This window comes from Ammospiza caudacuta, chromosome 21 (assembly GCF_027887145.1).
Source record: "Ammospiza caudacuta isolate bAmmCau1 chromosome 21, bAmmCau1.pri, whole genome shotgun sequence".
Lineage (NCBI taxonomy): Eukaryota > Metazoa > Chordata > Aves > Passeriformes > Passerellidae > Ammospiza > Ammospiza caudacuta.
The window spans coordinates 978925-1006794 of NC_080613.1; the positions used below are offsets into that span (position 1 = coordinate 978925).

Genomic DNA, 27870 nt, shown 5'->3' on the forward strand with positions numbered 1-27870 from the left:
GAAAGCAATAAAATTTCAGGCTTGGGATGGAGTGAAATATGACCTCTTTTGTTGCCTCTGAGCCTTGTTTATTCTAAGCCAGGCATTTCTCAGAGCGCAGTTGGGTGCTGCAGTCCTTGGGATGAGGAACAGAAGCAAACTGTGCCTTTTGAGCAGAGCCAGTTTTGAGAGATCCAGACATCTGGATGACAGGTTGGATTGGGCATCAGCAGAAATGCTCTTGGGCCTTCCCTTAAATGGTGTGGTGAGCATTGGTTTGGGCTAGTCAAACACAGCTGAGCACCAGGACAGTTTATTGGGCACTAAGGACACATGAGCTGCACTGTAACCCAGGCTGAGTTCATCCCAGAGGGAGGACGAAGGGGCAGAAGAGCTTCATGAGAATATTTTCTGGTGCAGACACACGTGGCTGTATCTGATGAAGAGCTCACCATGACCAGTGCTGTCAGTGGTACCTGTTTGGAGCTGGGCAGCTAAATCAGTGATGGATTTATTGTGTTCCATTTTAGCTCCAGTGTCTCACTTGTGCAGACCTCACCTCGAACAGGTCCGGGGATGGAGCGGCCACAGGTGCTCTGAGCAGCTTTTACCTTCATGCTGGGGATCGCTGGGTTTTGTTGGTGTGCGTGTCAGTGGTACCTGTTTCACAGCACAGGGAGCAGCGCTCTCAACCTCCCTGGCCAGGACTGTGCCAAGGGGTGGCCGGTAGTGATGGCTGGTGGCCAGTGGCCAGTGGCCATGCTTGGTGGTGATGGCCAGCATCTGATGCCTCCTGGCAACTGCCCAGGCCATGCCTCACGGCGGTGGCAGCGGTCAGTCTGTCAGTCTGTCTGTCAGTCTGTCAGTCATTCACTTGGTCGCTCAGTCTGTTGGTCAGTTGGCCTGTTGGTCAGTCTGTCAGTTGGTTGGTTGGTCTGTCAGTCAGTCTGTTGGTTGGTCGGTCAGTCGGTCTGTCTATCGGTCAGTCGGTCTCTCAGCCGGTCGATCTGTCGCTCAGTCTCTCGGCCGGTTGGTCTGTCTGTCAGTCGATCTGTCGCTCAGTCTCTCGGCCGGTTGGTCTGTCTGTCAGTCGGTCTGTCGGTCTGTCTCTCGGCCGGTTGGTCTGTCTGTCAGTCGGTCTGTCGGTCTGTCTCTCGGCCGGTGGCTCAGTCGCTCTGTCTGTCAGTCGGTCTGTCGGTCTGTCTCTGGCCGGTGGCTCAGTCGCTCTGTCTGTCGGTCGGTCTGTCGGTCTGTCTCTGGCCGGTCGCTCTGTCGCTCTGTCTGCCGGTCTGTCTCTCGGCCGGTGGCTGTGCCGGGGGGCGGGGGCCCGGCTCGCCCGCGGCCGGTGCGGCGGGGGCGGCGCTGACATCACGTCGTTAGCATAGGGCGGCCCGCGGCGGCGGCGATGGCCGAGCCGGGCTGCCCGCCCGCCGCCGCCATGAGGCGGCCCTAGGAGCCGGCCGGGGATGAAGCGGGACTCGACCTGCATGGAAGGTGAGCGGGACCGGGCCTTTGTCCGGGCGGTGCCGCCGGAGGTGCGCGGGCCCGGGGCCGCCGCCCCCCGCCGCTACCGGCCCGGGGCCGCCCCGTCCCGGCGCGGCGTGCGGGGCTCGGTGCCGCGGCTCGGGCCGCCCGGCACCGCGGGAACAAGGAAGGAGCCGTGCGGGCTTTCCCCTTTCCTGCCTCTTCACGGCTCCCGGGGCGCGGGGCCGGGCAGCGTAGCCCTGGGCTGCGAGCAGGATTATGCAATTAAAAAAAAAAAAAAGGGCATTAGTTTGTTTTGTGGCTTAATTTGTTTATATTTTAAATTTCCTAATCCCTCCGACCATCTGGAGGAGCTTTTTTTAGTATCGTTAATTATGGATAGTATCGGGGTCACGGAGGCACTCGGTAGCGCCCGCTCTCCCTCCCGGGACCGGCGCTGCCCCCCCCCCCCCCCCCCCCCCCCCGGTATTTGCAGCCTTTTTTCCCCTCTGTGGCTGAAGACAGCGGTAAAGCTCACCTTCAGAGTAAGGATGAGATATTTCAGGAGAGAGCATGGCGTGTTGGGCAGCACACGCTGGAGAAGTCACTGTTTCTGTTGTGCCCAGGCCCTGCTCCCGCAGCCCGCACTGCTGGGGGTGGGGTTAGTTTCAGATTTTCTTAATTCAGCATCCTTCTCAGGGGTTGCACATCCAGACAGCTTCAACAGGGCCAAGAGAACAGGTTTTAGGGCAGCTAAGTCAGGGCTTCATCCTACCGCTTTGTAATGCACCAATTAATAAAACCAAACCGGGGTAACCCCGTCGTTAATCCAGAGCGTGCGGGCCGCGCCGGAGCCGGGCAGGGAGCGCGCACGGAGCTTTATTTTGCTCAAATGGGATCAGCGAAAGTTGATCACTTGGGAGAGCGACTGAACTCGGGGTCGGTCTGTGAGCGTGGGCAGCGCGACCGAGACCCTCGAGCGTGTCCCCAGCTGCGGTCCCGGCCATCGGGCACATTTTGGTGTGCGGGCTTTTGTTCCGAACTCTTTGTGCAACAACCGGCCGGGGCGAAGGAGCCGTCCCGTCCCCGTCCCGCACAATGGAGCGGGGCGGGGGTCCCGCAGCCCCCCGTGCCCCCGCAGCCCCCGCCCGCCGGGACGTGCGGCCCGTGGGGCGCGGGGCCGCGCTCGGGGCTCCCCTGCCCGCAGAAGTTGCATTTCACAGATGAGTTTTTGATATGCAAATGGAGATGTGTCCCAGGCAGGGGAAGGGTGATGGCTTTCATCAGCTGCACGCTCTTGATTTATACCGAGCCGAAAGGAGCAGCTGATGATTTCTGGGGGTTTTAATGGGGGATTTCTTTTGATTGAATTCTACTTGGGCAGAAACGGAATCAGGGTGGAATAAGACTGTGCGTTTGAGATTTCATTACTGGAAAGGGAGACTAGAGGGAGATGCACTGGCCATTCCTCTAGTGCAGCATTTCTCCTCTTTGCTTTCCAGTACTCACTTGCTGCTTTTTAAAATGAGACTCTCTGTGAGTAGAACATCTTTTTACAGTACACTGAATAAGGTTGCAGGCTTCCTCTTTCTTTCCTCTCCTCTATTTTTTTTTTTTTTTTTTTTTTTTTTTTACAGGAGGCTTGTCCATTTAAATTAACCTTTCTCCCAGCTGGGCACACAAATGTTTTTGTTTTAGTTCACAGAGGGTTAATTCTATTCAGCGCTCGCCGCGGCCGGCCTGATCCGGGGCAGCACAATCTGCTCTTTGAGCCGGGCTGGCCAGGCAGGACGCGTGGGGTGGGACCCCCATCTGCGGGCTCGGTGGGGAGCAGCAGCGGACCCCGGCCCTTTGTGCGCCCGGCCGCGGCTCTGCCGGCCCGAGCAAGGGCCAACGCAGAAAATTTAATCCCTGTGTTCATCGATTATAAGTTAAAAAAAAAAAAAAAAAAAAAGGCCCCTGAAGCAAAGGCGCCTGGTTTGGGGATGGGCTTGTTACAATGCAGCGCTCCACACTGAGGGGGAATCCCTCCAGTTCTGGGGCTTGAATTTCACAGGATGGTTTTCTTGGAACTAAAAATTGACAACGAAAAACACCGTTAGAAAAAAATAAAGGGGAAAAGAAAGCCCAACGCGTTTGTTTGTGTTCGAGGCATCACCAGAGGCGAGAGGAGAGTGAGATGCGGTTGGGATTTAAGTAACACATGTGTGAGATCTCCCCCTCCGCCCCCTCCCCAAACAGCTGGCATTTAGCAGCTTGAGATTTAAACCCCACTCAAGGGTGCTGCAGGGGGCTGCGATAGGGTCAGTTAATCAAGAAGCAAATAACTGGCACACAGCTGAAAAGAGGTTAAATATATTAATGAATTGCAGTGCTGAGTGTTGCCTGTAATTTTTTTTCAGCTGTAAAAGATTTTCTTAGCTGGAAATTCACGTTCTATTGTATAAATGAGAGGTTTTGCCTGTGGCATCTTTCGTCGTTCTCCCTCTTGCTTTCCAGCAGGCCAAATCCCAGCACTGTCTGCTCTGGGGTTTGGCTGAGGGCTTGTGCCTTCACTTTTGGCCTTACTTTTGGAATTAAAGCCTTTGTTTCTCTTCCACCGTAAAGCACCGCTATGGAGAATCGCCCAGGCCGGCTGCACCAAAACCCCGCCAGGTTTCCAAGGTAAATCTCCCAGGGAGCTGTAGCTGCTGTAGAGTTTTCAGTCGGGTCTGCAGGGGTGGCTGTGAGCCCCTGGCAGCCTGGGGACCTGCAGCCAGCTCTTGGTCCCCTCCGGGGATGTGGCAGTGCCACTCCCAGCACTGTGGGGCTGCTGGGCTGGCACAGGTGGCAGCAGTGACAGGGCCGTGTGTCCCCATGCCTCAGTTAATCTGCTGTGTGGTTTAGAATCTCATCCACGTGCTGTAGCGCTTTCTGTTCGGGTCTTTGCTATGTGTTTCACCAGGATTGTAAGAGATTTCCTTTTGGAAATTCACAGGAATTTTGTTAAAAAAATTATCAAGACTGCTCATTTTGCCGAGGGCAAAAGATGGTTTCTTGAAAATTTTAATGTATTACTTTTACTGTTTGTCTTATAAAATATATATGAGGAGAGCTTTTTTTCTCTTTTTACTCCATGTTCTGTGATTCTTGTGTAACATCATCATATTCTTGGAGAATTTACATTGTATGTGGTATGAAACCTACCATGACCTCTGAAAACAATACATCCTTTAATGTGGCTTCGGGGAGGGGCTAGCGAGGGAGTAGCCATAAAAATCTTCAGGGTTCAAGATGAGGTTGAGATTTTTGTGAGTGCTTTTGTCGTAGCAGCAACTGTTTGATTTAGTGGCCCCTGCTACAATGGGTTGGGAGAACAAAGCCAGAATATCCCGTGTATGAGTTTGTTAAATGTAAGACCCGTCAGGAAAATTGGGGAGGGGGGTAGGGGGAGGCTTCCTCAGCTCTCTCTCTGAAATAAAACAGGTATTTGAAAAAATTTCTTACCAATTGCTTTGTGTCCTAATCTGTGTTGTCTTGTGTAGCGTTTGAAACCAGAGGAATCAGTGAGATGAGAGGTGACAGGGAGGAGGGAGGGCTTATTCACTTAAAAATTGCTATTCTTGTTATCTGTTTTGATATTCTAGTGAAATTTCAAGGCTAAGGGAGTTCAGAGCACCCTCAGTGCAAAACTGCTTTAGGTTTGCTGGTGCTTTACCATTTCTGTGCATTTCCCTGTGGTTCTGCCCCTTCTCTCCCATCCTTCACCCACACCAGGGGCTGCATTTTGTGGGGTGAAAACTGGCAAAGGTCAGGATCAGCAAACCCATGGGCCTGGCCATGGTCCCTGCAGGATTTTTGAAAGATCTAACCTCTAAGGCTTTCTGTAGGCCATCATTTTTCATCTCCCATTTGTCTGTGGGGAGCACGGCCCCCTCTGTGGTCCCTGGGCTCTGTCTTTGTTCCCGGGGTGTGCCGCTGCTGTTTCCAGCTCCAACCCGCAGGCCCAGGAGCAGTTTCTGCCGGAGGTGAGTGCAGTTCCTGTGGCCGTTCTCACCGTGGGCTGGGGAGATGGAGATGGCGATGGCGAGGGAAGGTTCTGGTTCTTCCTCGCTTCAGTCACCCGGGCTTCCCGCACTGCCGGGTGACGGCCCCATTCTCCCCACAACAAAACCAGCAGTGCCTGGGCATGAGCCCTCGCTGACACGGTGGGCCGGGGCAGCCTGTCCTGCCTTGGGCCGTGTGTGGGAGCCGCTGCCATCCCCGGTGCCGCTGCCCCGAGCCGGGCACTGCTGCTGAGCCGGGATTCATGGCACGGCTCTGCGAGCAGGGGGAGGGCCGGGAGCTGAGCTGAGCCTCAGCTAAACCCTGCAGATAGAAGATCCTCTGTCCTGGCTAATCCCCGGCCCCCTCCCCGCGCTTATCAGATTGCTGAAGGTGGAGATTACGCACTCGGTGGCTGCAAAGTCATGTTTAGCTGCCTCCCTTCAGAGATGCTCAGATAGCCCCACTCCTGGTTGTACCCACATTCCTTTGGGTGCAGCACATACCTGAGGGGGTCTGTCATGTGAAACTGGGGATGTTTTGGTGCAAATCAGGAATGTTTCTTCACTTAAAGTTTGTATTTCCTTTGTTCATCCCTTTATTTTAATGTTTTGGAACAGTGAAATTTGCAGAACAGTGCAAATGTGCATGCTGTGCATAGCAAACCTTTTAGAGATTAACACAGATTGGTTCTGGTTTCCACTGGGTTTAAGCTCCGGAGAAAGCTGCTTGTGAGTAGGAGCAGCTGGTTTAGTTTTTTACTTGGCTTGTGTAACAGAAAAGTGGTTTAATTTCTGGTCCCAAAACATTTGGCTCATTCATTTCTCTTGCATTCACATGTGTTGCAGCAGTAAGAAGCTACACCCTGGTTTGTCAGTTTGCTTGGGCTTTATTGAGGCTGGAGAGGACTTCACTGTGACTCTTACCTCCTGCTGCTCCACAAATCCATCCTGTAGATAAACACCTTTGTCTCACAAAACTCCCTGGTCAAATCTGAATGAGGAAAATCGGCTTGGTGCTGTGCTGGGGCGAGTTTGACCCAGCTCATCTCCACCAGTCAGTGCTGCCCAAAGGCTGAGCAGTGAGTGTGGGCAGCACCCTGGGCATGGTGTGGGTTTGTGTGTGCCCACTGTGAGCTCCCCTTGGCTCTCAGTGTGGGTGATGGGCACAGTGAGCTGCTGTGCCCTGCTCTGTGCCACCTCCTCTGTGCCCAGGCAGCCACAGAGCCCCTGCCACCTCCTGGGTCCTGCTGGGCCATGGGTGTTTCTGTCCCCGTGGGCAATGGCACTGTCCTGCCTTCAGGCCAAGGAACACCACAGACAGCCTGGTTTAACCAGCATCCCTAGGAGAGGTGTGAGGGAGTGAGAAGCAGCAGAGTGTGGTTTCTTTCTCTTCTCGTGCCTGGCTCAGCCAGGGTGATCCAGTCATCTGGGTAATGTTTGACATTTGAGTATTCTCCCCATGGAGAATACTGGAATACTGCAGATCTGTGTGTCCCTGAATGTGTTTGAATGGCTCCCACCTTTGCAGTGCAGATCTGTGTGCAACTGTTGGGATTTTATGGGGTTAAAACACAAAGTGGGGGCTGGGGCAGCTTGGCCTGGTGTACAAGGGGTTAAACTGTTGAGCTGTGGAACATCTGCTGCAGGAAGAGCTGCTGGTGCAACTTGCTGGCATTATTTTAAGCTGACTTGGTTGAAGTGAGGTTTAGGCCTCCCTATGCAGTAGGAGGTGATGAGATTCTGGGTGCCCTACCTGGATCTCTTCACCATCATCTTCCTTTCTGCTTGACATCCCTGTCTGGACCAAGCCGAGCATCATGTCTGCTCTCTCCCTCAGGCAGTGTTGGAGTCTTAAAATACTGAATTTAATGTGACAGCTCCTGTTGTGGAGAGCCCTGAAATTTACATTTTTAGTCATCCAAAGGCTTTTCAAAGATTTGGAAAAGGACCAGTAAAATCACATCACTGTGGCTCAGCTGTAGGATGGTTTCTGTAACGATGCTCTCTCAGGTTCTGGGCAGTGGCTCATGAGGGCAGTGAGGCTGTTGAAGCCCAGAGGTGCCCCTGGAGTCTGTGAGATGTGACAGGATTTCACAGTCACTGCTGTCTGCCAGGTTTCTGTATTTGCACTCTGTGCAGTTGAGGTGGGACATTTCAGAACCCTTTTTTCCCCATTGGAGTTTCTGTTCCTCTCTGCTAAGAACAGCGGGAAGGTTGATGGAGGCTGCTGGGGAGAGCCCCAGGGCCCTGCCTGGCAGTGGGGAAGGGGAGGATGGAGCTGTCCCCGCGGGATGGACCCTGTGGCCGCCCCTCAGTTACACCCACCCGACAGAAACCAGGCCAGGCTCCCCTCAGAGCTCCCTCTTGCCTTGCAGATGAGCGGGTGGATCAGCGAACCTGCCTGATCTGCGGGGACAGGGCCACGGGGCTGCACTATGGCATCATCTCCTGCGAGGGCTGCAAGGGCTTCTTCAAGAGGAGCATCTGCAACAAGCGCGTGTACCGCTGCAGCCGCGACAAGAACTGCGTCATGTCCCGCAAGCAGCGCAACCGCTGCCAGTACTGCCGGCTGCTCAAGTGCCTGCAGATGGGCATGAACCGCAAAGGTAACGCCGGGAGGGGGGACACTGCCACATGGGGGCTGCCATGGGGAGAGGGGACAATGCCACCGTGGGGCAACCACAGCATCGGGGAGAGGGGACACTGCCACCGTGGGGGCTGCCCCTCCCTCAGCTGCCATCTTGTACTGCAGTTCTGCCTCCCAAACTCCCTGCAAAAAAACTCCAAGACTTAAGCAAAATCATGCATGGATTAAAAATTTTGCACAGATACTAAGCTCTGAGCTGCTTCATTCCTGTACGGAGGAATGCTGTGGGTCTGGGGGGTATCAGGGCTGTGCTGTGGGTCTGGGGACGGCTCAGAGCCCCTCACCTGGGGGTCAGGGCTGTGCTGTGGGTTGGGATCAGCCCGGGTCCCTCACCTGGGGGTCAGGGCTGTGCTGTGGGTTGGGATCAGCCCGGGTCCCTCACCTGGGGGTCGGGGCTGTGCTGTGGGTTGGGATCAGCCCCGGTCCCTCACCTGGGGGTCGGGGCTGTGCTGTGGGTTGGGATCAGCCCGGGTCCCTCACCTGGGGGTCGGGGCTGTGCTGTGGCTCTGGGACCAGCCCGGGTCCCTCACCTGGGGGTCGGGGCTGTGCTGTGGCTCTGGGACCAGCCCGGGTCCCTCACCTGGGGGTCGGGGCTGTGCTGTGGGTTGGGACCAGCCCGGGTCCCTCACCTGGGGGTCGGGGCTGTGCTGTGGGTTGGGATCAGCCCCGGTCCCTCACCTGGGGCCGCTCTCACCTGCGGGAGCGCAGCGCCACCTGCCGGCCGCGCGCCGCCCTCCCTGCTCCGCTCTTGCCCTTGTTTTCCTCCTTTTTATTTTCCTCCTTTCCCCTTCCCTTTTCCTCCTTTCCCCTTCTCTTTTCCTCCTTTCCTCTTTCTTCCTTCCCCCAACAACCGTGTGAATTTCACTCCCCTCTGGTGTCTCCTCCAAGGCCACGGAGGCCTCAGGCAGCCCTGAAGGTCCTCAGTGTTGGGTTCTGGAGCTCTCTCTTCCTGCCCTAGTGCCCAATTGTGGCATTGTTGGGTTGGAAAATCCCTTCAACATTAGGTCTAAATACAATAATTTTTGTGTTCAGATAAGGGACAGAGCTTAGGAGCTTAGCATTGGTAGGAAAACCAGCTTTGAGGAGTCTGGCTGTCATGCCGCCAAGGACCAGGATGGTATTCTAGAGAGTCCATCTGTATGTGGGAACCATTCTTGAGGCCTTTTTGATGGACCACCAGCAAAAACGTTGCTACATTTTGTTGCAGGTGTAAGCTATTTTCTGCTAAAATTATGCTTTGAAATCAATCTGAAATCAAGGCAATTTGGGAAGCTTCTAAATCCCTGTTAGTGGTAAAATATGTTGGAAATTGAGAAAAATTCCCCTAGAATTCCTGTAATTCCAGTAAGTTTAAAAAACCTAAAGGGGATAACAGCTAACTATGACAGCTTTTTTTACTTTTTGTTTTTTTTTTTTTTAAGTGGGAAACTGATATTTTTTAAAAAGAGCTTTCATAGGAAATACACAGCCAGTGTTGTGCCTTGCTGGGGTCAGTGGTTGGGGTTTGGGCAGCACAGCTCAGCTCCCATGGCCCTCTCCTCTGCCTTGCTGAGGCACTCCCTGAGCTGCAGGAGCAGCCTCGAGGCACACGGGGAGGATTCCAGCTGAGGATATCTCAACCCAAGCAGCAGCGTGGCTTCTGTGGGGCAGAAATTTTCACTCAAATTTTGTGTCCTTTTCTGCTCCGGGAGGGCCTCCTGCAGCCCCTGCGCCAAGCAGGGTGAGGCTGTGCAGCAGCAAGGTCACCGTGCAGCTGGGCAGAGCCTCCTGCCAAGTCTGGCCAGGTCGTGGTGGGAAAGAGATCAGGGTGATAAACAGGGACCAGCCTGGGAGGGGGGACACGGAGCAGGGCTGCCGCTGCCTCTGCAGAGACAGACAGAGGGAAGGGCAAGGTACAGAAACTGCTCCAGGTTTATCCCCTTAGCTGGATTGCACTGCCGCTCCCTGGAAATTGATTAAAGAGCCTTAAAAAAGCTGAGAAATGAGGCCGCCCCTCTGAAATGCAGCTGTGCAGCTCGGGGTGGTAACTTGAGGTTTAAACAGCAGCTTTGCAAGCAGCCAGCAGGGTCAGACATCTCCCCTCCATTTTCTGTGGTGGCTGTAGGAGATGGGACCCTCTGAAGGGACAGCTGGGCAAGCAGGCAGCAGGGTCAGACATCTCCCTTCTGTTTTCTGGGTGGCTGTAGGAGATGGGACCCTCTGAAGGCACAGCAGGGTTAGAATCCAGCAGTGCAGTGCTGTGTGTCTGTGCTGGTGGCTGCACTGGGGGGGTCTCTCTGGTGCTCCACGGGGCTGTGGGTGGTGGAGTTGGTTGTGCTGGCCTCACATCTCATTTTCCAGCAGTCCTGGGCATTCCCTGGGTTATTTCCAGGGGTCAGATAGAGTTCCTTACCCTGTTCCACTTCTCAAATGATGCAGAAATTAATTGTGATAAGGGATTGCTATTTCCTCATTACCTGTCACTCAAGGAGCACATGAAGAAACTAAAATCCTTGAGTAATGCTTGTAGCCCCATTGATGTGTCTGTGCCTTTTGGGGAGAGAACCATGCTGTGTGCGGCTCATGCACTGGAGGTTTCTCTGTAAACTTCTTTAATGAAAAAAAAATGAATCTTTTAAGATATAAAAACTTTTCAACATAAATAGATATCTGCTTAATGCCCTGCAGTAGGGTTCGTCACTAAGGTCTGGTTGTGTCTTTCAGCAATCAGGGAGGATGGCATGCCAGGAGGCAGAAACAAAAGCATTGGACCTGTCCAGGTGAGCACGTGTGGCTGTCCCTCGTGGTTCCCTTCAGCTTTGGTCTCCTGGGCTGAGCCTCCATCACCCCTGGCCGTGCCTCCTGATGGTGTGGCAGGCTCTGGCTCTGTCAGGAACACATCAGGAGCTGTAGATGGTAAATGGAGCTGGGTGCTGCCTGGACACATGGACAGGCTCCCTGCACCCTGTCCTTTGTGAGCCACACAAGGACGTCTGTCCCTCCCTGACTCCCAGTAAATCTCATCTGCCTGCTGCGATCCCTTCAGCTGTGGCAAGCAGGGCACCAGTAAATGTCTGTCTGATTGATGGCCCAGCTTGTGCAGAGATGCCTTGTAAAGAGAGAGGGAATTCAGCACAGCAGCTTGTGCCACAGCCTGAGGAATGATGGCCATTTCCAGCTTGCTCCTGGAAGAGAGGTCTTTTAAAAGTTTAGTGTTTATTTTAGCAAAATAGAAATAACACTGAAAGCAATTTCTGTGGGTCTGAGTGCCTGGGAAGGAGCCCTCAGCCCAGCCCAAAGTGTGAGGAGCCAAGCAAGCTCTGCTCTGCTGGGCAGTGTCAGACACAGCCTGCAACCACACAAACCTGTTTTCTGCTGTTCGCATTAAGGAACATACACAGAATTTAAAAAACACATACAGAATTAAAAAAAAAAGCCTCTAAATTTTTGTTGCATTTTCCCCATTAGTGGTGGAATATTCCTCCAGGGGCATGCCCAGCACTTTCTTGAAACTTTATATTACAGTGAACTCAATGTAAAAATTTCTTTACTCTATTTTAGCTTTGTGTATGTTACTCCCTAGAACTTAAGTATTAGATGCTCAATTGCTACTTCAGGTGTCACCTGGTTCTTATCTGGAGGAAAATAGGGAGCTCGGTCTCCCTGTAAATGTTTTCCTGACTGATTTTATATGTGTCACCTTGCCTCTCTTGATTGCTTTATCAAACCCCACCTCCTGTTTGCCATTCCCCCTGCCAGTGCTGAGTGATGTTCCCAATGCCCTGGCCTCAATTACTGCCAGGTTTCTCAGGGTGTGACAGTGGCTGATTTACAGCTCCCTGCCATGTCCATCTGACATCATCTCCTCATGTGTCAGTTCCTGTCTGCTGTGCTGCCCTCACTTGAATGGTGCTGCTGGAGATCACCACGATCACCTGTAAATAGAATTTTCCCTGTGTGTTGTTAAATGCAGGTGTAGGATGTGGTACCTGCCGGGGGGCAGGAGGCTCAGCCCTGTTGGGGGTGTTTGCAAACAGAGGCTCTGCTTTTCTGTTCCGAACCATTGTGTCCTGTATTTGACAGATATCAGAGGAAGAGATTGAGAGAATTATGTCTGGGCAAGAATTTGAGGGAGAGGCAAACATGTCATGGAGCAACAACGGAGACAGTGACCATAGTTCCCCTGGAAATGGAGTTTCTGAGAGCAACCAGCCTTCACCTGTTTCTACTCCATCTTCAAGGTGGGAATGAAGAATTTGGTGTTACAGGAATCTTGGATTTCTTTCCCTGAGTGATACTTGGGGTCAGTGTAGGGAAAACATGTGAGTGCATCTTTGTGTAAACAAGATCATGCAGCAGGTTCTTACCTCTCTGATTGTGTTCTAAGACAAACAGGCACTGGTTGAAAAGAATTGAACTGGGAAATGAGATGTTTGTGAACAAAGGAAGAAATCTTGAGATACAATTATATTTAAAATATACTCAGTTTATATTGTGTGTGTTTTCTGCAGATGTTAAGAACTTGATCACCTTTCATTGCTCATTCTGCATAAGCTCTTTCTCTGCACTTTGCTCAGATTCTGAAAATAAAACCATTTATGTTAGTAATGGGTGGTGTTATGTTAAAGTTGGCTGCTGCGAGTGCAAACCTCCTGATGCAGCCTTTGATTGCAAACACTGTAAGAATCTCAGACCTGATCCCATCTGCTTTCAGTGGCAGCTTAAGCTTGGCCTTGTTTGTGTTCTCTGGCTGTGCGAGTACTTAATGTACAGTCCTAAATTCTGGCCCTGTGAGGAGGCTGGGGTGGAAAGGCTGGGCACAGGTGGGTTTTGGGTTTCTGCTTTGCTCCCTGAATGGCAGCTCAGCAGCAGCTCCCAGATCTCCATCAAATGGAACCAGTGTCCAGCCAGGCTGGGTGTGCAGCAGTTGCTTTCCCTCTTTCTGTTCACGTTTCTGGTGGAGCTGTATGTGCCACTGCACCGAATCAGGTGGAGTTTTGGGGGTGTACTGAAGAGCTTTTCCTTCTCCAGTAGGTCGGTGGAGCTGAACGGCTTCGCCGCACTCAGGGATCAGTACCTGGGCACGCCGGTGTCCACGCACTACCAGTACCTGCCGCACCTTTTCAGCTACTCGGCGCACTCGGCGCTGGTGGCGCCGCAGCCGCGCAGCCTGGAGCCGCAGTCGCACGGCATCATCAGCCAGCTGCTGTGTGCTGAGGACCTGGAGCCCCTCAGCACCCCCATGCTCATCGAGGACGGGTGCGTGGGGCAGGGACAGCCCTGGGGCGGGCACAGCCACGGGGCAGGCAGCAAACCTGACCCCATCCCACAGGGCTGGGGCTGGGCTGGGGCTGGGGATGGGGTACATGGACCTGGCAGGGGCTGGGGCTGGGCTGGGGCTCCAGGCTGCATGCTCTGGGTGCTGGGCAGGTGGGTGACCCCAGGGGCTGTGAGGACTCCCCTCAGCCCCTGCCCAGGCTCCTGTCACCAGGTGACACCCAATTCCTTTAGCATTTGCCTTGTTTCCAAGCTCCCCATCAGATGATGTCATTCAATGTTTTTAATGGTTTTTCTGCCTTTGTACTAACTGTGCCTGCAGGTACAAAGTGACTCAGGCAGAGCTGTTTGCGCTGCTGTGTCGTCTGGCGGATGAATTGCTTTTCAGGCAGATTGCGTGGATCAAGAAGCTGCCGTTCTTCTGTGAACTCTCCATCAAGGACTATACCTGCCTGCTCAGCTCCACGTGGCAGGAGCTGATCCTGCTCTCCTCGCTCACTGTTTACAGCAAGCAGATCTTTGGTGACCTTGCAGATGTCACCTCCAAGTACTCTCCCTCTGACGACGAGCTGCACAGGTGAGATGGGATGAGGAGCCATGGGAGCCCAACACACAGGTGTCCTCTGACCACCTCCTGGGACAGGTCACTGTACCTGTGGCTGTTTTCCTCTTCAGGTACTTACCTGTACCTGTTTTTTAGGGAACAGTTGTTCCAGGCTTGGAAGGCACATCATGGTTAGTCAGTGCTGGATCACAACTCCCTTCTGCAGGGAAGGGCACAGTGATGTGTGGGGCTGCTTGAGTTCCACGTAGCAATGCTGTTGTCCTCCAACAGAGCCTTACAAGCCACCATTTATGAGGAGGGTAAAACTGACCAACACTTTGGGTAACCCTGACACACAGGAAACAAAGTCTTATTTAAAAACCCTTTGTGCCAGTGGAAAGGTTGTTCACATAGCTGGTTGTCTGTATTATCAAAGTGTTCATTATTAATTGCTATTTCTTTGTTTTGATTAGATAAATTTAAAGATGTTGCAACTTAGCTCTTGTTTTTTCCATGGTACAGACTATCTGATGCTCTGAGGAGCCTGCCTTTCATTTATCATGTTGGTCAGGGTGTTGTTTTTTGGTTTGGATATTTTATTTGGAGTCTTGGTGCCAGACAGATTCTTCTTTTGGTAGTAGAGTCCCAGTCTCACCATAATTTGGCAGAACAGGTGGGATTTAGAGGATTTAAACACCTGCTCTTTGCTCTCTGCCCCTGCTGGGCTCACGCTGCTGCTGGAATCACCAGGGGATGTCTGATGAGCAGAGATTTAAACAGTGCTGTGCTCCTCGGCCATTGCGGTGTCTCGTGGCTCCTGGGGGCTCCTTTGTGCATCTGTTGTGACAAGCAGAGGCACTGGCTGGCTGAGCCCGTGGTGGGAGCAGGGAGCTGGCCCCAGGTGTCTCATTTCCTGGGACAGGTTGCTCTGCGGCGCTGCTCTGCACAGCCATTCATCGTGCATCTGGTGCAGCTCCTGCGAGGAGCACTGAGGGTCATAGAAAACCACAATGACACTTGTTCTTGCATTCAGCTGTCCTTTTGTTCCTGCTGTCCTGGTCAGAGCCTCACAAGAGAAGTGTTTGTTTCATTTTGAGTTTGTGATAAATACAAGCGAGAGGTAAGACAAGGAGACAAAGGAGGAGTCCTCGCCCTGCAGAAACCGGCAATTCAGAGCTGGTCGCCTTGAAGGTCCTTCAGAGAAGATCTGTGCACATGGATGAAAATAGGTGTTCTTGGGAGAGGAATGCTTCTGCAGTCTCCTCTTGTGATTTAGCTTTTCAAGTGTCATTAATTGTCATTAGTAACCTGGGAGAATGCACACCCAAAAGCCATTTAGTGGGAGCTGCACAGATGAGGGGACTGGGGCTGTGTGGCTCCCTCCCACTGGTCTTCATGGTCCTTCAGCCATGGCTTGACTGTCTCCAGCAGCAGTGGGATGGCTCATGGATATCAGTCTCCCTGTCCAAAGCACTCATGAGATATCTGGTCTCTTTGGACTCGAGAGGGGCCCTTTAGGAGAGGTGTCCCATTTGTGGGTGTTCTCAAAGAGCCCCCAGCTCCTCTGGCGTTGGTCAGGAATGACTGCAAAGAGAACTTCATTAGAGCTCACACCTGGCTGGAGAAATGTCACTGAGCAGGGATGGTCTGGCACTTCAGGGTTAATTTCTGCTCTTAACAAAATGACAAGAGCAGTGCTAAAGCATAGGTGACAAACAAAGGCATAGAATGAGCTCCCCAACTCCTTTGTTTTAATTGCTTCTAACAACTGGCTAAACGTTCTTTTTGCCTGCTAGATCAAATGTTTTCTTTTATTGTGCTGTTTTTCTGAAGATGAATATGAAATGAATAGACTCCTGACCTCCCCCAGCACTCCTGATAGCGCTTCCCTTCCCCCTCCTCCCCAGCTGATGCCGACAACTCCCAGCCAGAAACTTGCCTGGTGTAAACTGTGAGGAAAAGTGTGTGGAGGAGTCAGTCCTCGAGAAGAAATAGGGCTGTGAAAAACAGAACAGCTTTGTTTGAAAGGGGGAGGAAAGTATGTGCAGAAAAGTAAGACAGTTCAACTGCGGGAATGAGAGAAGAGCTCTCCTGGATTTATGAAGTGATGAGTGGCTGGTAAAAATGTGCATGCTCTAAAAACAATTAAACCCCACAGATGACTGAGTGGTCTTTGTGCTCATTAACTTCTTGAGCTTTGCAATCTTGCACCTGCAAGATTTTTAATGTCAACTGGAGAGCAAGAAAACTTGTACAACTTTAGATTAGCCGACAAGGCTTTCATCACTTACAATATTACTTTCTTGAAGAACTGACCTGGAGTTCAGACAGCTTGTTTTCACTTCACAGAGGTCAAACCCCATCATGCATTTTACAAATAACTTTGAAGTAAACAAACACACATGCCAAAATAAGGTATTATTCAGTGAAAAAGGTTCTATTTCTGTTCTATTCAGAGATGGCTTGCTGGCTGTGCTCTTATTCTTTGTGCTGCACAATGCCAGAGCACGCTGAAGCTTCCCGAAACACTTCTGTCCCACTTCTGAGTGCTTCTGCAATATGTGCCTGCTTTGAAGCCGGGCTGTTGTTGCTGTGAGATGTGTTCCCAAGAGGCTGTTCTGGCCCTGGGCAGGCGTGGGATGGTCTGGAGGTGCCTGCAGGCACCCACAGCCCTCCACACCCTCCCACTCCAGCCTGGTCCTTCCCCATGGCTTTTTCATGGTGCACATGTGGGGTATTTCTCCTGATGAAGTGTGGCACCCTCTTTAGCAGGAGGACCTTGTTCTGCACCCACAAAATCTCCATCAGGCAATTTTCCAGGAGGTTTTGGGGTGTTCCCTGTGCATCAGTGTGCCCTGTGCTGCCTATCTCTGTCACTGGCTTTGCTGCAGATTCCTGCCTCTGTGAAACCTTCTCTGCTGTTAGAACAGGCTGGTGGTGAACTGAATCACCAAGAAAGGGTTTTTTCCTAAAAATATCTGTAGATTGTGGGCTCCCCATCCCTGGGCCAGACAGGATGGGGCTCTGAGTAACATGGTCTAGTGGAAGGTGTCCCTGCCCTTGGCAAGGGAGTGGGACTGGATGAGCTTTGAGGTAATTTCCACCCAAATCATTCCATGATTCTGATTCTGCATTTGTAACTGAGACATTTTCCTCCTTATTTTTGGTACTTGCAGACTTCAGGCAGTTTTGATGACTTTTTAAAAAAAATTCTCTTGCAAGGTGTTAAAATCTCTGAAGCTACTTTAATGAGTTTCATGCCTTCACTGTCCAGGCCGTGTGCTGATGTGATCTCTGTCCTGCAGGTTCAGTGAAGAGGGGATGGAGGTGATGGAGCGCTTGATCTACCTCTTTCGCAAGTTCAACCAGCTGAAGGTCAGCAACGAGGAGTACGCCTGCATGAAAGCCATCAACTTCCTAAACCAAGGTGAGGCAAACAGGAGCTACCAGCCACACTTGCTCGTTTTTATGCCTCAAAGGGTGAATTTGTAAGACTGGTTCCTCTCTAAAATTTTTAGAGTTTTTCAGATTCATTAAAATGTTTACGTTAAGGATATATCCTTAGGTTGCTTAGCTGGGTTCCTAATTTTTAGGTTCTATACCTAAATCTGACTCTTCACAGTGAAAGGTAATCACAAATGAAGTATTTGCATGCAGGCCATGAATTCATCCTAGGAAAGGGCTGCATCCTCCTGTTGATTAATAGCATATTAAAGCTGGCAGTTCAGGCTCCTCTAAGACCCTGGGCATTTCAAAATCCATGCAGAGACAAATGCTCAGTCAATAGTGTTCAGCTGTAATTTTGGAAATAAATGTCCCCAAAGTCTTTTGTACTGTGAAAGATAGTTGCAGTCTGTAAAAATGTGCTGCGGGCTCCTTCCTCCCCCGCTCATTTCCAGAGGGAGATAATGCTGACACTTCAATCTGTGCCGGGCTGAGGTTCCGGTTTGCTTCCCTGGGCAGTTTCCTGACAGTGGATAATGCACTTCTCGAGCTGTCTCCATTGTTTTCCAAAATGTATTTTCATTAACTTCCTGTCTTCTTTTATTTTTAGTTGAAGTTTGCAATTTTTTATGTGAAATACCTGAGACTTATTTTTAAAAGTCAGCTTTTGGGCAGTAGATCAATGCCTCTTCCGTCAGATGGTCTCCCAGCACCGAGCCCGCTCCGCAGCTTCCTTGCTGCTGTGCTGGGTCCTCCCAGGACCTGCCAGTGCTGCTGCTCACGCTGCCAGTGGGACATCCTGCCCATCCCTTCTTCCTCTGTGTGTGCTGCCTGACACTGGCAAAGCTAAATTTAAATAGAAGAACTTGACAAGTTTATAAAGCTCCCATGACATAATTCATTAGCAGATGGGGAGGAATGTGATGATATCTTTAATTATAGAGCTGAGCACTGTCCTCAGCCAAGATGATACACCTAAAACCAATGTGTTCCTGTGTGAGGAGGTGTTACACTGATCTGCTGTGAGGACCAAACCCTGACACCTGACTGTGTTGTGCCAGGCAGGGATTTCAGGTTGCTGGGGCTGTTCTCTCCAAGAGCATTCACTGAGCTGCAGGTGAGCAGTGTAGGACATGAGCTGTTCTCTTTCCAGCCTTTTGTGGAGGGAAATCCTGGATCCAGACACACATATAAAGACACATCTGTGATGCAGGCACAGCAGGAGGGGAGATGGGAATTTTAGTATTGGTCCAGGTGCTGGAAGCCAGTCTCCAAAGCAGGGGCCCGGATCAGAGTGACAGAAACCAGCCTGTCATGAAGAAGTGGCAGTAAGTGTAAGGCTGCCGCTCTTTTGAGATGTGTTTGTCATGTTCTCATTGCTCTGATTGTATTCCTTTGCAGATATCAGGGGTCTGACCAACGCCTCCCAGCTGGAGCAGCTGAACAAGCGGTACTGGTATGTTTGCCAGGACTTCACAGAGTACAAGTACCCCCACCAGCCAAACCGCTTCCCAGATTTGATGATGTGTTTGCCAGAGATCCGCTACATTGCAGGTAACCTGAGTGCTTCTGAAAGACACTTAACTTACTGCAGTGAAACTCTTGTGGACTTTGCTCGAGGATGTTTGTGTGGGAGCATTTCCTATCAGAGCTTCTGCCCATCTTTAAGCCCATCCCATTGCCCTGAGCTCATCCAGTCTGAGGGGCTCTTGGCAAGGTGTCCTGGTGGTGCTGGTGGGCACAGGGTTAGTCCCACTTGGGGAAGAGGGGCCTTGCTCCAACCTGACACCCTTGAAGTGCATTCTTCAGTCTCCCCTTATTGTCCTTTCACTCCCAGATGGAGTGCATTTTGTCTCAAAAGGATGTAATCCTGGTTTGAGTAGTTATCTGATGAGAATTAGGGAGATACCTGAACTGAGCAGAAAGTGATCAGCAGAGTTCAACCAGATCAGTGTAACCCCTAGGGTTCCTCATCTGGACCTCGGAAATCCTCAGGTGAATTCTCAGCTGCAGTTGCATTGCTAATTAGATCTCCAAGGCCTGGTGTTACTAAAACTGTTCCTGGATGTTATGGCAAAGGGAGATGCTTGCCTCCCTGTGTCAAGGCTCCGTATGCTTTATCCTACTCCGTCATAATGAACTAGATAATAATCTCAGAGTAGCTCTCGTAATTTACTCATGGAGATCAACAAGGGGGTTTGAGGTGAGATGGGATTTAGCCTTTCCCACTTTCTGTAAATACTTCTCCATTGTGGAGAAATCATTTTGATCTGACTTTGCCCATTTATTTTGCTTTCTATTCAGTAAATAAATCATATTGTGTCCAAATGCATATCAAATGTCTAATGTAGCTGTAGGATGATTAACTGTTTCTGAGAAAGGTTCAAGGTAAAACCGTCTCCAGTGCTGCTGCCTTAGGTGTCTCTGAAATCTGATTCAGTTGTGGCTGCTAATTCTGGTTTCTTTCTTACCAGGAAAAATGGTGAATGTCCCTCTGGAGCAGCTGCCTCTCCTTTTTAAGGCCGTTCTACATTCCTGCAAGACGAGTGTGAGCAAAGAGTGAGCGCAGCTGGCCCCGGCCGGTGCCTTGCGCGGAGCTTGGGGCTGGCTCACCCGGACAGGGGCAGGGGCCATCCAGGCAGGAGACAGGGCACTGCGCCTCCCTGCCCTCGTAGCAAGAATCTTTTTTGTTTGTTTTTGTTTTTTTACTCGTTTTCCTATATATTTATTTCACGACAGAGTTGAATGTATGATCTTCAACACGATGCACATGGTTCTGTAAGAATGCAGCAGATGCATTCTCCAGCAGTTTACAGAATGTGAAGATGTTTAATGTTACAGTGTTTGTTAGGGTTAGTTCTTTTGTATTTGGGGCTGGGGACCGAGATGACTACCTCAAGGAGAAGATGCTGTTCATGCACTGCTCTTTCCATGATTTGCATCCAAAGCATTTGTCACAGAGAGCAAATATTGGCAGAGCTGTTATTATCCCAAAGGGACGACTTTGGAGAAGTGGGTGCTAGAGAAGTGCCAAGCTTTTTCTGTAATTTTGAAAAGGCAGGAGTGGAGAAGGAGGAGTCTGTCTAGGCAGCTGTTTTCTTTTCCCCTGGCAGTTTTCAGATGCAGGTTTTCAGTGGGGTGGCAGTGCTCTGAGGGGCTCCCTGGCCCTGTCCTGTCTGGGGAGCTGCAGGGGGGGTCTGTCCCAGCCCCTCCTGGCCAGCTGCCCTCTTACTATTGCCACAACACCTGCCAATTCCTCTGAATTTGTGTTCCTGCAGCTCAGGACAGGCTCCTGGCATTGCACAAAGGTGCTTCTGTTGCTAGAGGATGGCAAGGACTTTATCATCACTTCCTTAAAATCCATCTAAGTTTACAAAAGCAGGAAAAGCCTACTTAGAGAAGAGGCAGGATTGCCCCTGTTAATGTGTTCCTCCAACATGGTACCTGACTTCTGAGGCTTCTGCATTGCAGCAATCCCCATCTTAGGAGCAGTTAAATGGGGCCTATGTAGTGGGGTGAGGGACTCCAGTGTCCTCTGGCATGGCTTTCTCTGCTGGACTCAGGGAATGGATGTTCCATAGATAGATCCTGCCAGGATTGTTCTGTTCCTTATGGAATCCCAGGAAAAACTACATTACTGCTGTACTTGGTTACCTGTCATGTTCTAGGTGTTGCCAGGCTTGGATTTTCCATCTCACAGGCTCTCCACAGCTCCAGATGGAGAACTGGTTTAATGTAGCTGATTAGCTGATTGAGTGATTGGTTGGCGCTGATGTTTAGCTAAACTTGGGCATTCTCATGAGTGATCTCATGATTTCCTGCTCATGATGGGGAGGTTTGGATGAGATGCTCTTGATCTCATCTCCTTCATTAGGAATTAATATTCAAAGACTCTGTCACTCTCCCAGACAGCCTTGGCTGGATTTCCTTCCCTGCCTCCTTAGATGTAAATCTGGCATTCACTTAGCAAGGTGGCTCCTCAATAAGTGTTTGAATGCTGATTTTAAAATACTTGTGGGAACAACTTTTGTTCCCTCAGGGCAGGAGGGACGAGTCACTACCTTGTCTTTCCCTGGTGGCAGCTGCGTGGCACGGAGCAAGCACAGCTCACAGGGCTGCAGCTGCTGTGCATGAATGTGATGGTGAGCCGGAGGAGAATCCCATTCCCCAAAGTCGTCCCTCCCTCCCTCCCTGCTGTCCCAGCGGGTGCTGCTGCCCGCAGCCCGAGGGCAGCTGTGCCCTGTGGGTTTGGCACAGCCTGCTCACACCACACAGGGCCTGCTGCTGCCTCACCACGGGCATCCATCCTGCTGGGGCATCTCCCAGCTCCACGTTTCCCTCTTCTCAAAGTCCATAGCTGTTCATTTTCCATTATTTAAACAGGAGGTTACGGGTACCAGCTGCTGGGCACAGCAGTGGCTCAGCTCGGTGGAGCTTCGCACCCAAAGGTGGTTCCATAAATCTCATTTACTTTCTGTGTGTATTCTCAGGAAAGCCTTCTGCATACAGCCAATACCTCACGTGTTCAGGGAAGATTGTAGTGTATCTGTTTGTGAGTTAGAATGTATTTCTCAGCTTTTAAGTTTAATTTCCAAATAGCTTGATATGATCTTTTTATTACGGGTTATTTCTGGCTTGCTGTTCTATACACTCAAGGAATTGTTAAAATTGCATAGGAGTGATTTTATTCTACAGTTACTGAATTATTATAATCTGTTGATGAATAAGTGTTTTAATTAGTGTACATAAAAGCAGTAATCTTGTTGCCAGCTACCCAACAAAAATAATCTATTGGGTAATCTGTGGTTTTCCAAAATAGCCTCCCAAAACTAATGCTGTACCAACAACAACCAAAAACCTAAATTCAGTTATGATGACAAACAGACATGAATGTTCCACTTTCTGTTGTAGAAAGCAAATTTTACAGCGGTTGATTGGCAGCAGTATCCGTTCCCAAATACACATTTGCCATAGGGAGTAGAAAATCCTTCCTGAACTGACAGGTAAGGAAGCAGCAAACAGACCAGATGGAATCACAGGACAGTCATTCCTGATATCTTCTGCACCAAGTCCTCTAATGACTTGTATTTTTTAAACAGGGTAATGTGAATGTGTTGCATTGCAAACTCAGGTATTATGAGAAGGTAGGAATGTAGCTAGAGATGTAGAGACGTTAGGTAGATGTATTTGTGAATTTGGTTTGAAGGACACCCTGGAAAGGTTGGAATTTTTGTTCCATTCTTCATGTAACATTCAGTTTACAGGGACTCATATTTTATTTGTGCTTAATGCTACTAGGGGGAAGTTCATTATCTTTGGTATCTATCTGCTCTTGCTTATCTGACCTTCTGTCATAGAGAAATCTATCAACAATAATAGTCTTTGGTAGAATTTTCTGCCATGACAAGTCAATTTTTATCCCTGATTTGAAAGATAGATTGGCTGGCTGACCCCCTCTTCTCCTTCAAAGCATCTGTGCAGATAGAAAGCTGAAGAGTTACTTTTAATCCGAGCAGAGATTTGGGACATAAATTCAAAGTGCTCAGGGGAGGCTGCTGAGGAGCAGCTGGAAGGGTCCCGCTCACAGGGCTGCACCCGGGGCCTCAACAGAACCTTCTGGAAAGTGAGTGAGTTCCCTTCCCCTTCGGCTCAGGCTGTGCCAGGGGCTGAGCCTTGACCCCTCAGTGTGGCTGCTCTCATCGCTGGGGGGGCCGTGGTGGCCCCGTCCCCAGCCGTGCAAAGGCTCAAGTGCCTCTGCCCTGACCCTCCCCTGTGCCAGCAGGACCTGCCCTTGCTCCTCCTTGCTCCTCAGGCTTCTGCACAGACCCACAGCCACTTCAGCTAACGGAGCGTAAGTCTTGTCCTTCAAACCAACTTTTAAAAAAAAAAAAACAACACTTGAATTTCTTTTATCTTTACTGCATTTTTTAAAAGGAAAAAAAGAAAAAAAAATATTCTCCTGTGAATGTGCTATTTCCCATTCATTCTTTCCTTCTTGGTTTTGATTTGAAGCTTTGAAGCTCGGTGTCTGTGGAAATGTTGTTATTTCTCAGGATAATAAGCGGCAATCATCCCTGCCACATGAAAGGCAGGAGAAAGGGGGAAACTTGGGGAACTAGTTAAAGTATGAAACTAATTTTTAAGTTGTAGATGATGTGTAAATGGAGGGGAGTGCATAGCTATCAGTATCAAGCTGTGGTGTTTCTCTGGGTTCACGGTGTGTTGTTTCAATGCACAGAAGCTCAGGGATAAGTATTTAAAATGTGACCCAGAGAAACCCTAGTTTTGATGTTGCAACAGTTGCTTCTTTCCCGACTTGTCTGGAGGGCCCTGGAGAGCTGACAAAGCCCCAAATGGGGATTTTGGGGGGAAAACTCTGGGTTTGGCTGTGGGAAGTTTGCCTGCTGAAGGCTCAGATGTGTTGCTGTGGGCAGAGCATCCCAAAGGTGCACGGGGCTGTACAAGGCTGTGCCCTTGCACCAGCCAGCAGCTGGGGACCAGCTCTGTCTGTGGGGCTCTATTTCTGCATTCCCTCATCCTAAATGTTTGACTGTTCATGAAAAAGGGGAAACAGGAGTTTCTCATTGTATCCCTGGCAGCCAGTTGCAGTGCTCTTTACTCTGTTGCTTATGAATTCTTAATTTTCATCAGTTCAACTTTCTCACTGTGTAGGAACAGTCAGCTTGAGAAGGGCACTGGTGTGTGACTCTGATTGGGTTACAGCTGCTATGAGTGTCCAAACAGCCCCATCCAGCCACAGACAGGGCCAGGAGTCAGCAAAAGTTAGAAGGGCTGAAACCCCTTCCCAGCACCCTCAGCCAGACTCTGCAAATCTGAGTTTAAACCAGCCTCACAAAAAGCTGGGGAGGCCAATCCAGGCAGTGTCTTTCCCTTGGAAAAAAAAAATTAAAAATAGCTCCTGTGAGCTGCCCTCTGACAAGTCTGTGAAAGAAGCAACATGGATCAGTGGAAGAAATGCCCCCAAGGGCAAAAAGAAACAGAAATTGAGACCAGATGACGATCAACCTTAACAAAGCCTTTTGTGATTCATTGTTTCTTTCAATTTATAAAATGTCTTGTAATAGTTGATAACATTATTGACTCAATTTCCATAACTAAACTACCTCGTGTGACATCCTGTTTATCATCTCAAAGGGATTGTGTGAAAAACTAAACACTGCCAGTGTCTGTTGCCAGCGAGGAGCAGGGGCTGTGATTGCTGGAGTTGTTTCCCTTCCCGTGGGCTGGCTCCTGTCACTGCTGTGTGTCCTGTGCTGAGGCTGAGCTCTGCTGTCCCTCCCTGGGGACAGTTTGGGTTTTGTGGGTGCCCATTCCAGCTCAGTCCTGCTCAGGGGCTGCCCGTGTGACCTGGGACCCCGCAGTGTGTCCGTCCTGGGCAGCCCGGGGAGGCAGTGGGTCAGTTTGCTGCTGTGTCGGCCCCTTGCTGGTGTGAGGGATGTTCCCAAGAGGGTCAGTGCCAGCTGCTGGCTCCTTGGTGACATTCCCAGTGATGGTTTCTCCCTTGATTTTTCCCACAATCCCTTGTGTAAATCAGGGAAGCAGGATGTTCAGCATGGCACACGGTGAGCATTGGCGCACTCAGAGCCGGGGCTGGGGCAGCAGGGTGCGCCTGGCCCCGTGTCACCGCAGGGCAGCGGGCACCGGGAGCTGCCCCCTCCCCACACTGTGACCAAATGAATGTTTCTGCCGGCGGCTCCGCCTCACCCGCCCGCCCCTGCTCCGCTGCCCTGCTCTGGGACTTGACTACCTGTGGAAATGTGACCAATAAGTGTTGAATGCATGTTTAGTGAGTGTTTAGCTGTATGAACTAATAAATGTGAAATGTTCTGCACCGCTGGTGTCTCCAGGCTGTTTGTGCCTTCCCCTTTGGTGGTGGCTCTGTCTCAGGGTGGTGCTGCCCTGGGTGCTGCTGGAACGGGCTGTGGGTGTGGGGAAGGCCTTGGGGCTGCTGCTGTGGCTGGGAGCTGGGATAAGGGCACTGTGCCACCCAGGGTTTATTCCCAGCGAGGGGCACTGAAGATCAGCAGTGGTGGGGCTCCCTGGGAGGTGGCAGAGGATGCTCTGTGCACGTGGGCTGCCAGGTTTGTCCTCACCTGCAAAGGAAGCTGGAGCTGCACAGAGGTGACGAGGCAGCCTCTCCCCTCAGCCCGCACTCACACGAGGTGCTGCCTGGAAAGCCAGGCTGGAGTGGGAAAAGTACCGGCACCTTTTAATTTTCAGCTCAACCCCTACTGACCACTGTATTTTGATTAGAGCTCCGCTTCCTTTTCATCTCGGTGCTCGGGCGGGTGACAGCCGCGGCGGCCCCGCGTGCGCGGCGCAATAGTTTATCACCGAAGGCCGGCGGCTCTATGAATTCAGAGCCAGCGCGGAACAAATCACGCTGTCACTAACGTCAAACTTGTTAACCTGATCTTTGGTGGATCACTAGTGTCAACATTGCATGGGACATACATTATCGGGCCCAAGGACTTAGGGAGATGTGTTTGTCAGCCTGCTCTGTCACAGTCCTACTCTTGACCTTCGCTAAGTAACTTTCAAGGGTAAGCTGCTTTCCTCTTGACAGGAGTGGCTGTTCCCAGGAGTGTCACCCCATGGGCACTGGCTGGGACAGGGCTGTGGGGTCGGCTGGGTCGCCTCCCTGCAGCGCCGCAGTTAGACCAGCAGTGGGTGAAAGATCTGCTGGGATGGTCCTGGGGGGCCTCTTCCAGAGCTGGGGAAGGTTCTCCATTGATGTCCACCCTGCCCATGTCTATTATGAACTCTCCCCATCTTGTCACCAACTGCTCCCACATCTCTCGTCATCCCTTCCCCAGTCATGGTCTGTTTGGAGTTCACACCTGAAAACCAGACTTCTGAGGGCAGCAGACTAGTGGGTCTCCATTGTCTGGTCCGTCACAAGTCTCTCACATCTCAGTTTGCCAAGTGTGGACACTTCCAATGCGGTTGGTCAGCACTGCAGAGGTCAGATGATGGATATTCATCACCATGGATGGGCTGGTAAGACCATGGAGAGGAGGTGTGTGGTCTGGGTAAGCTCCTGTCCAAGCTTCTGGGGTGAGTTGGGATTTTCAGTACCTTTATTGGGTGGTGGATCTCCTCCCTGCAGCCTGCCGTGAGTAGGAGGGGAGCAGCTGGGTGCTGGGGGGCCAGCAGGTTGGGGCTGTGCTGAAGAAGATGCCTCATGGCTGGGGGACCCTGAGACAAATGCTGGGTCTGTGCTCCACATCACTGTCCTCATGGGCCGACCCTGCTAATCAGCTGTGAAAGAGAGAGAGAAAGCTGGAGAGAAATCCTTCTCTCTGCTAACCTCATCACAATAAAGATTCCTATAAAGAGCTCTTATCCTTGAAGAAAATGAGGCACATAAGCAGGAATAGTAAACAAAAGGCTGTCATTTTGACCCAGGAGTGCTTCATGTTGTTGGCAACTTCCAAGAGGAAACATAAAGAGAGGCTGCATCCAAGTCCCAATTATGCAGAACTATGTGACTGATATGTCAATGAGTCCCCCCGGGAGGAGACCACCAGCACTTCCCAGCGCTGCCTGCGCAGCATCTGCACCCGCCGCCACGGCCGGGCCGCGCGCGCCCCGAGCGCAGGCGTGTGTGGCATCGGAAGAATGCGGGGGACAAGGTAATGTCATGGGGAACGCTATCGCCCGAGTCCTCGCCGCACGCGCATTATCAGCGCGGGCCCCGGAGTCAGGGACTGCAGGCAGGCAGCGGCATTTGGCAAACAGTAGTGCTGGCCACACCTGCTGCAGGCACGCTCCGGGAACGTGGCGCAGGCAGGAGGGCTGCCCCGCGCCGATAAGCTGAGTGGATGGAGATAAAATCCGAGCAGGAGATATGCATTGCTGAGCATCAAGGCTAAGCACCAGCAAGGAGCCAAAGCACGCTGCGGCCCGCCGCGGGTGGTGTGGGTCCGCGGGCTCCGGCTGCGCCGCGGCCGTGAGGGAAGGAGACGGGACCAGGAGACTCCAAAGCAACTGTGGGAGCTTTGGTGACAGATGTGCCAGTGCTTGGGCCCATCGAGGGCACAGAGCTGTGCTGCTCCCATGGCCAGGACAGCACTGCTCAGGGCGGCAGCTTTGGGGCCTGTCCCCATCCCTGAACATCCCCTCACCAGCACGTCCCCTGCTGCTGGAAGCCAGACCCACCTCATCCTTCCCTCCAGGTGCTGTGGCTTCCAAAATGTCGCCTGTCTATGCCTCCTCGCTGTCCCCAGGAGCCCCTAAGGCCGCTGGGAGCCGGCTCTACCTGGTGCCTGTGCAGCCACTCCAGCGCGGCCTTCCCAAACCCACCCTCAGAAATCCACCCTGACGCCACGGCCAGGCCGAGCCGGGCCCATGCACCGGCCCTGACCATGGCCGCACGCCTGCTGCAGGAGCCAGGCCGCAGCCTTGGCCAGGGCCCGCGCAGAGGAAAGTGCCCAAGGCCAGCAGGGACGTATTTACCCCCGAAAGCACCTTGCTGCAAAAATAGCAAG

At 51.5% G+C, this 27870-nt stretch overlaps 1 protein-coding gene across 1 annotated transcript; it reads left to right on the plus strand.

The window, feature by feature from the left end:
• The first annotated feature begins 1466 nt into the window (after nucleotides 1-1466).
• NR6A1 (nuclear receptor subfamily 6 group A member 1) lies at nucleotides 1467-20794 on the plus strand. Its single transcript, XM_058818493.1, has 11 exons — nucleotides 1467-1724; nucleotides 1940-1970; nucleotides 3985-4107; nucleotides 7844-8074; nucleotides 10819-10874; nucleotides 12178-12335; nucleotides 13129-13353; nucleotides 13694-13948; nucleotides 17221-17342; nucleotides 18761-18913; nucleotides 19834-20794. The coding sequence occupies exons 1-11, from the start codon at nucleotides 1467-1469 to the stop codon at nucleotides 19920-19922; spliced, it is 1701 nt and encodes a 566-aa protein (XP_058674476.1). The 3' UTR covers nucleotides 19923-20794.
• Nucleotides 20795-27870: the final 7076 nt, after the last annotated feature.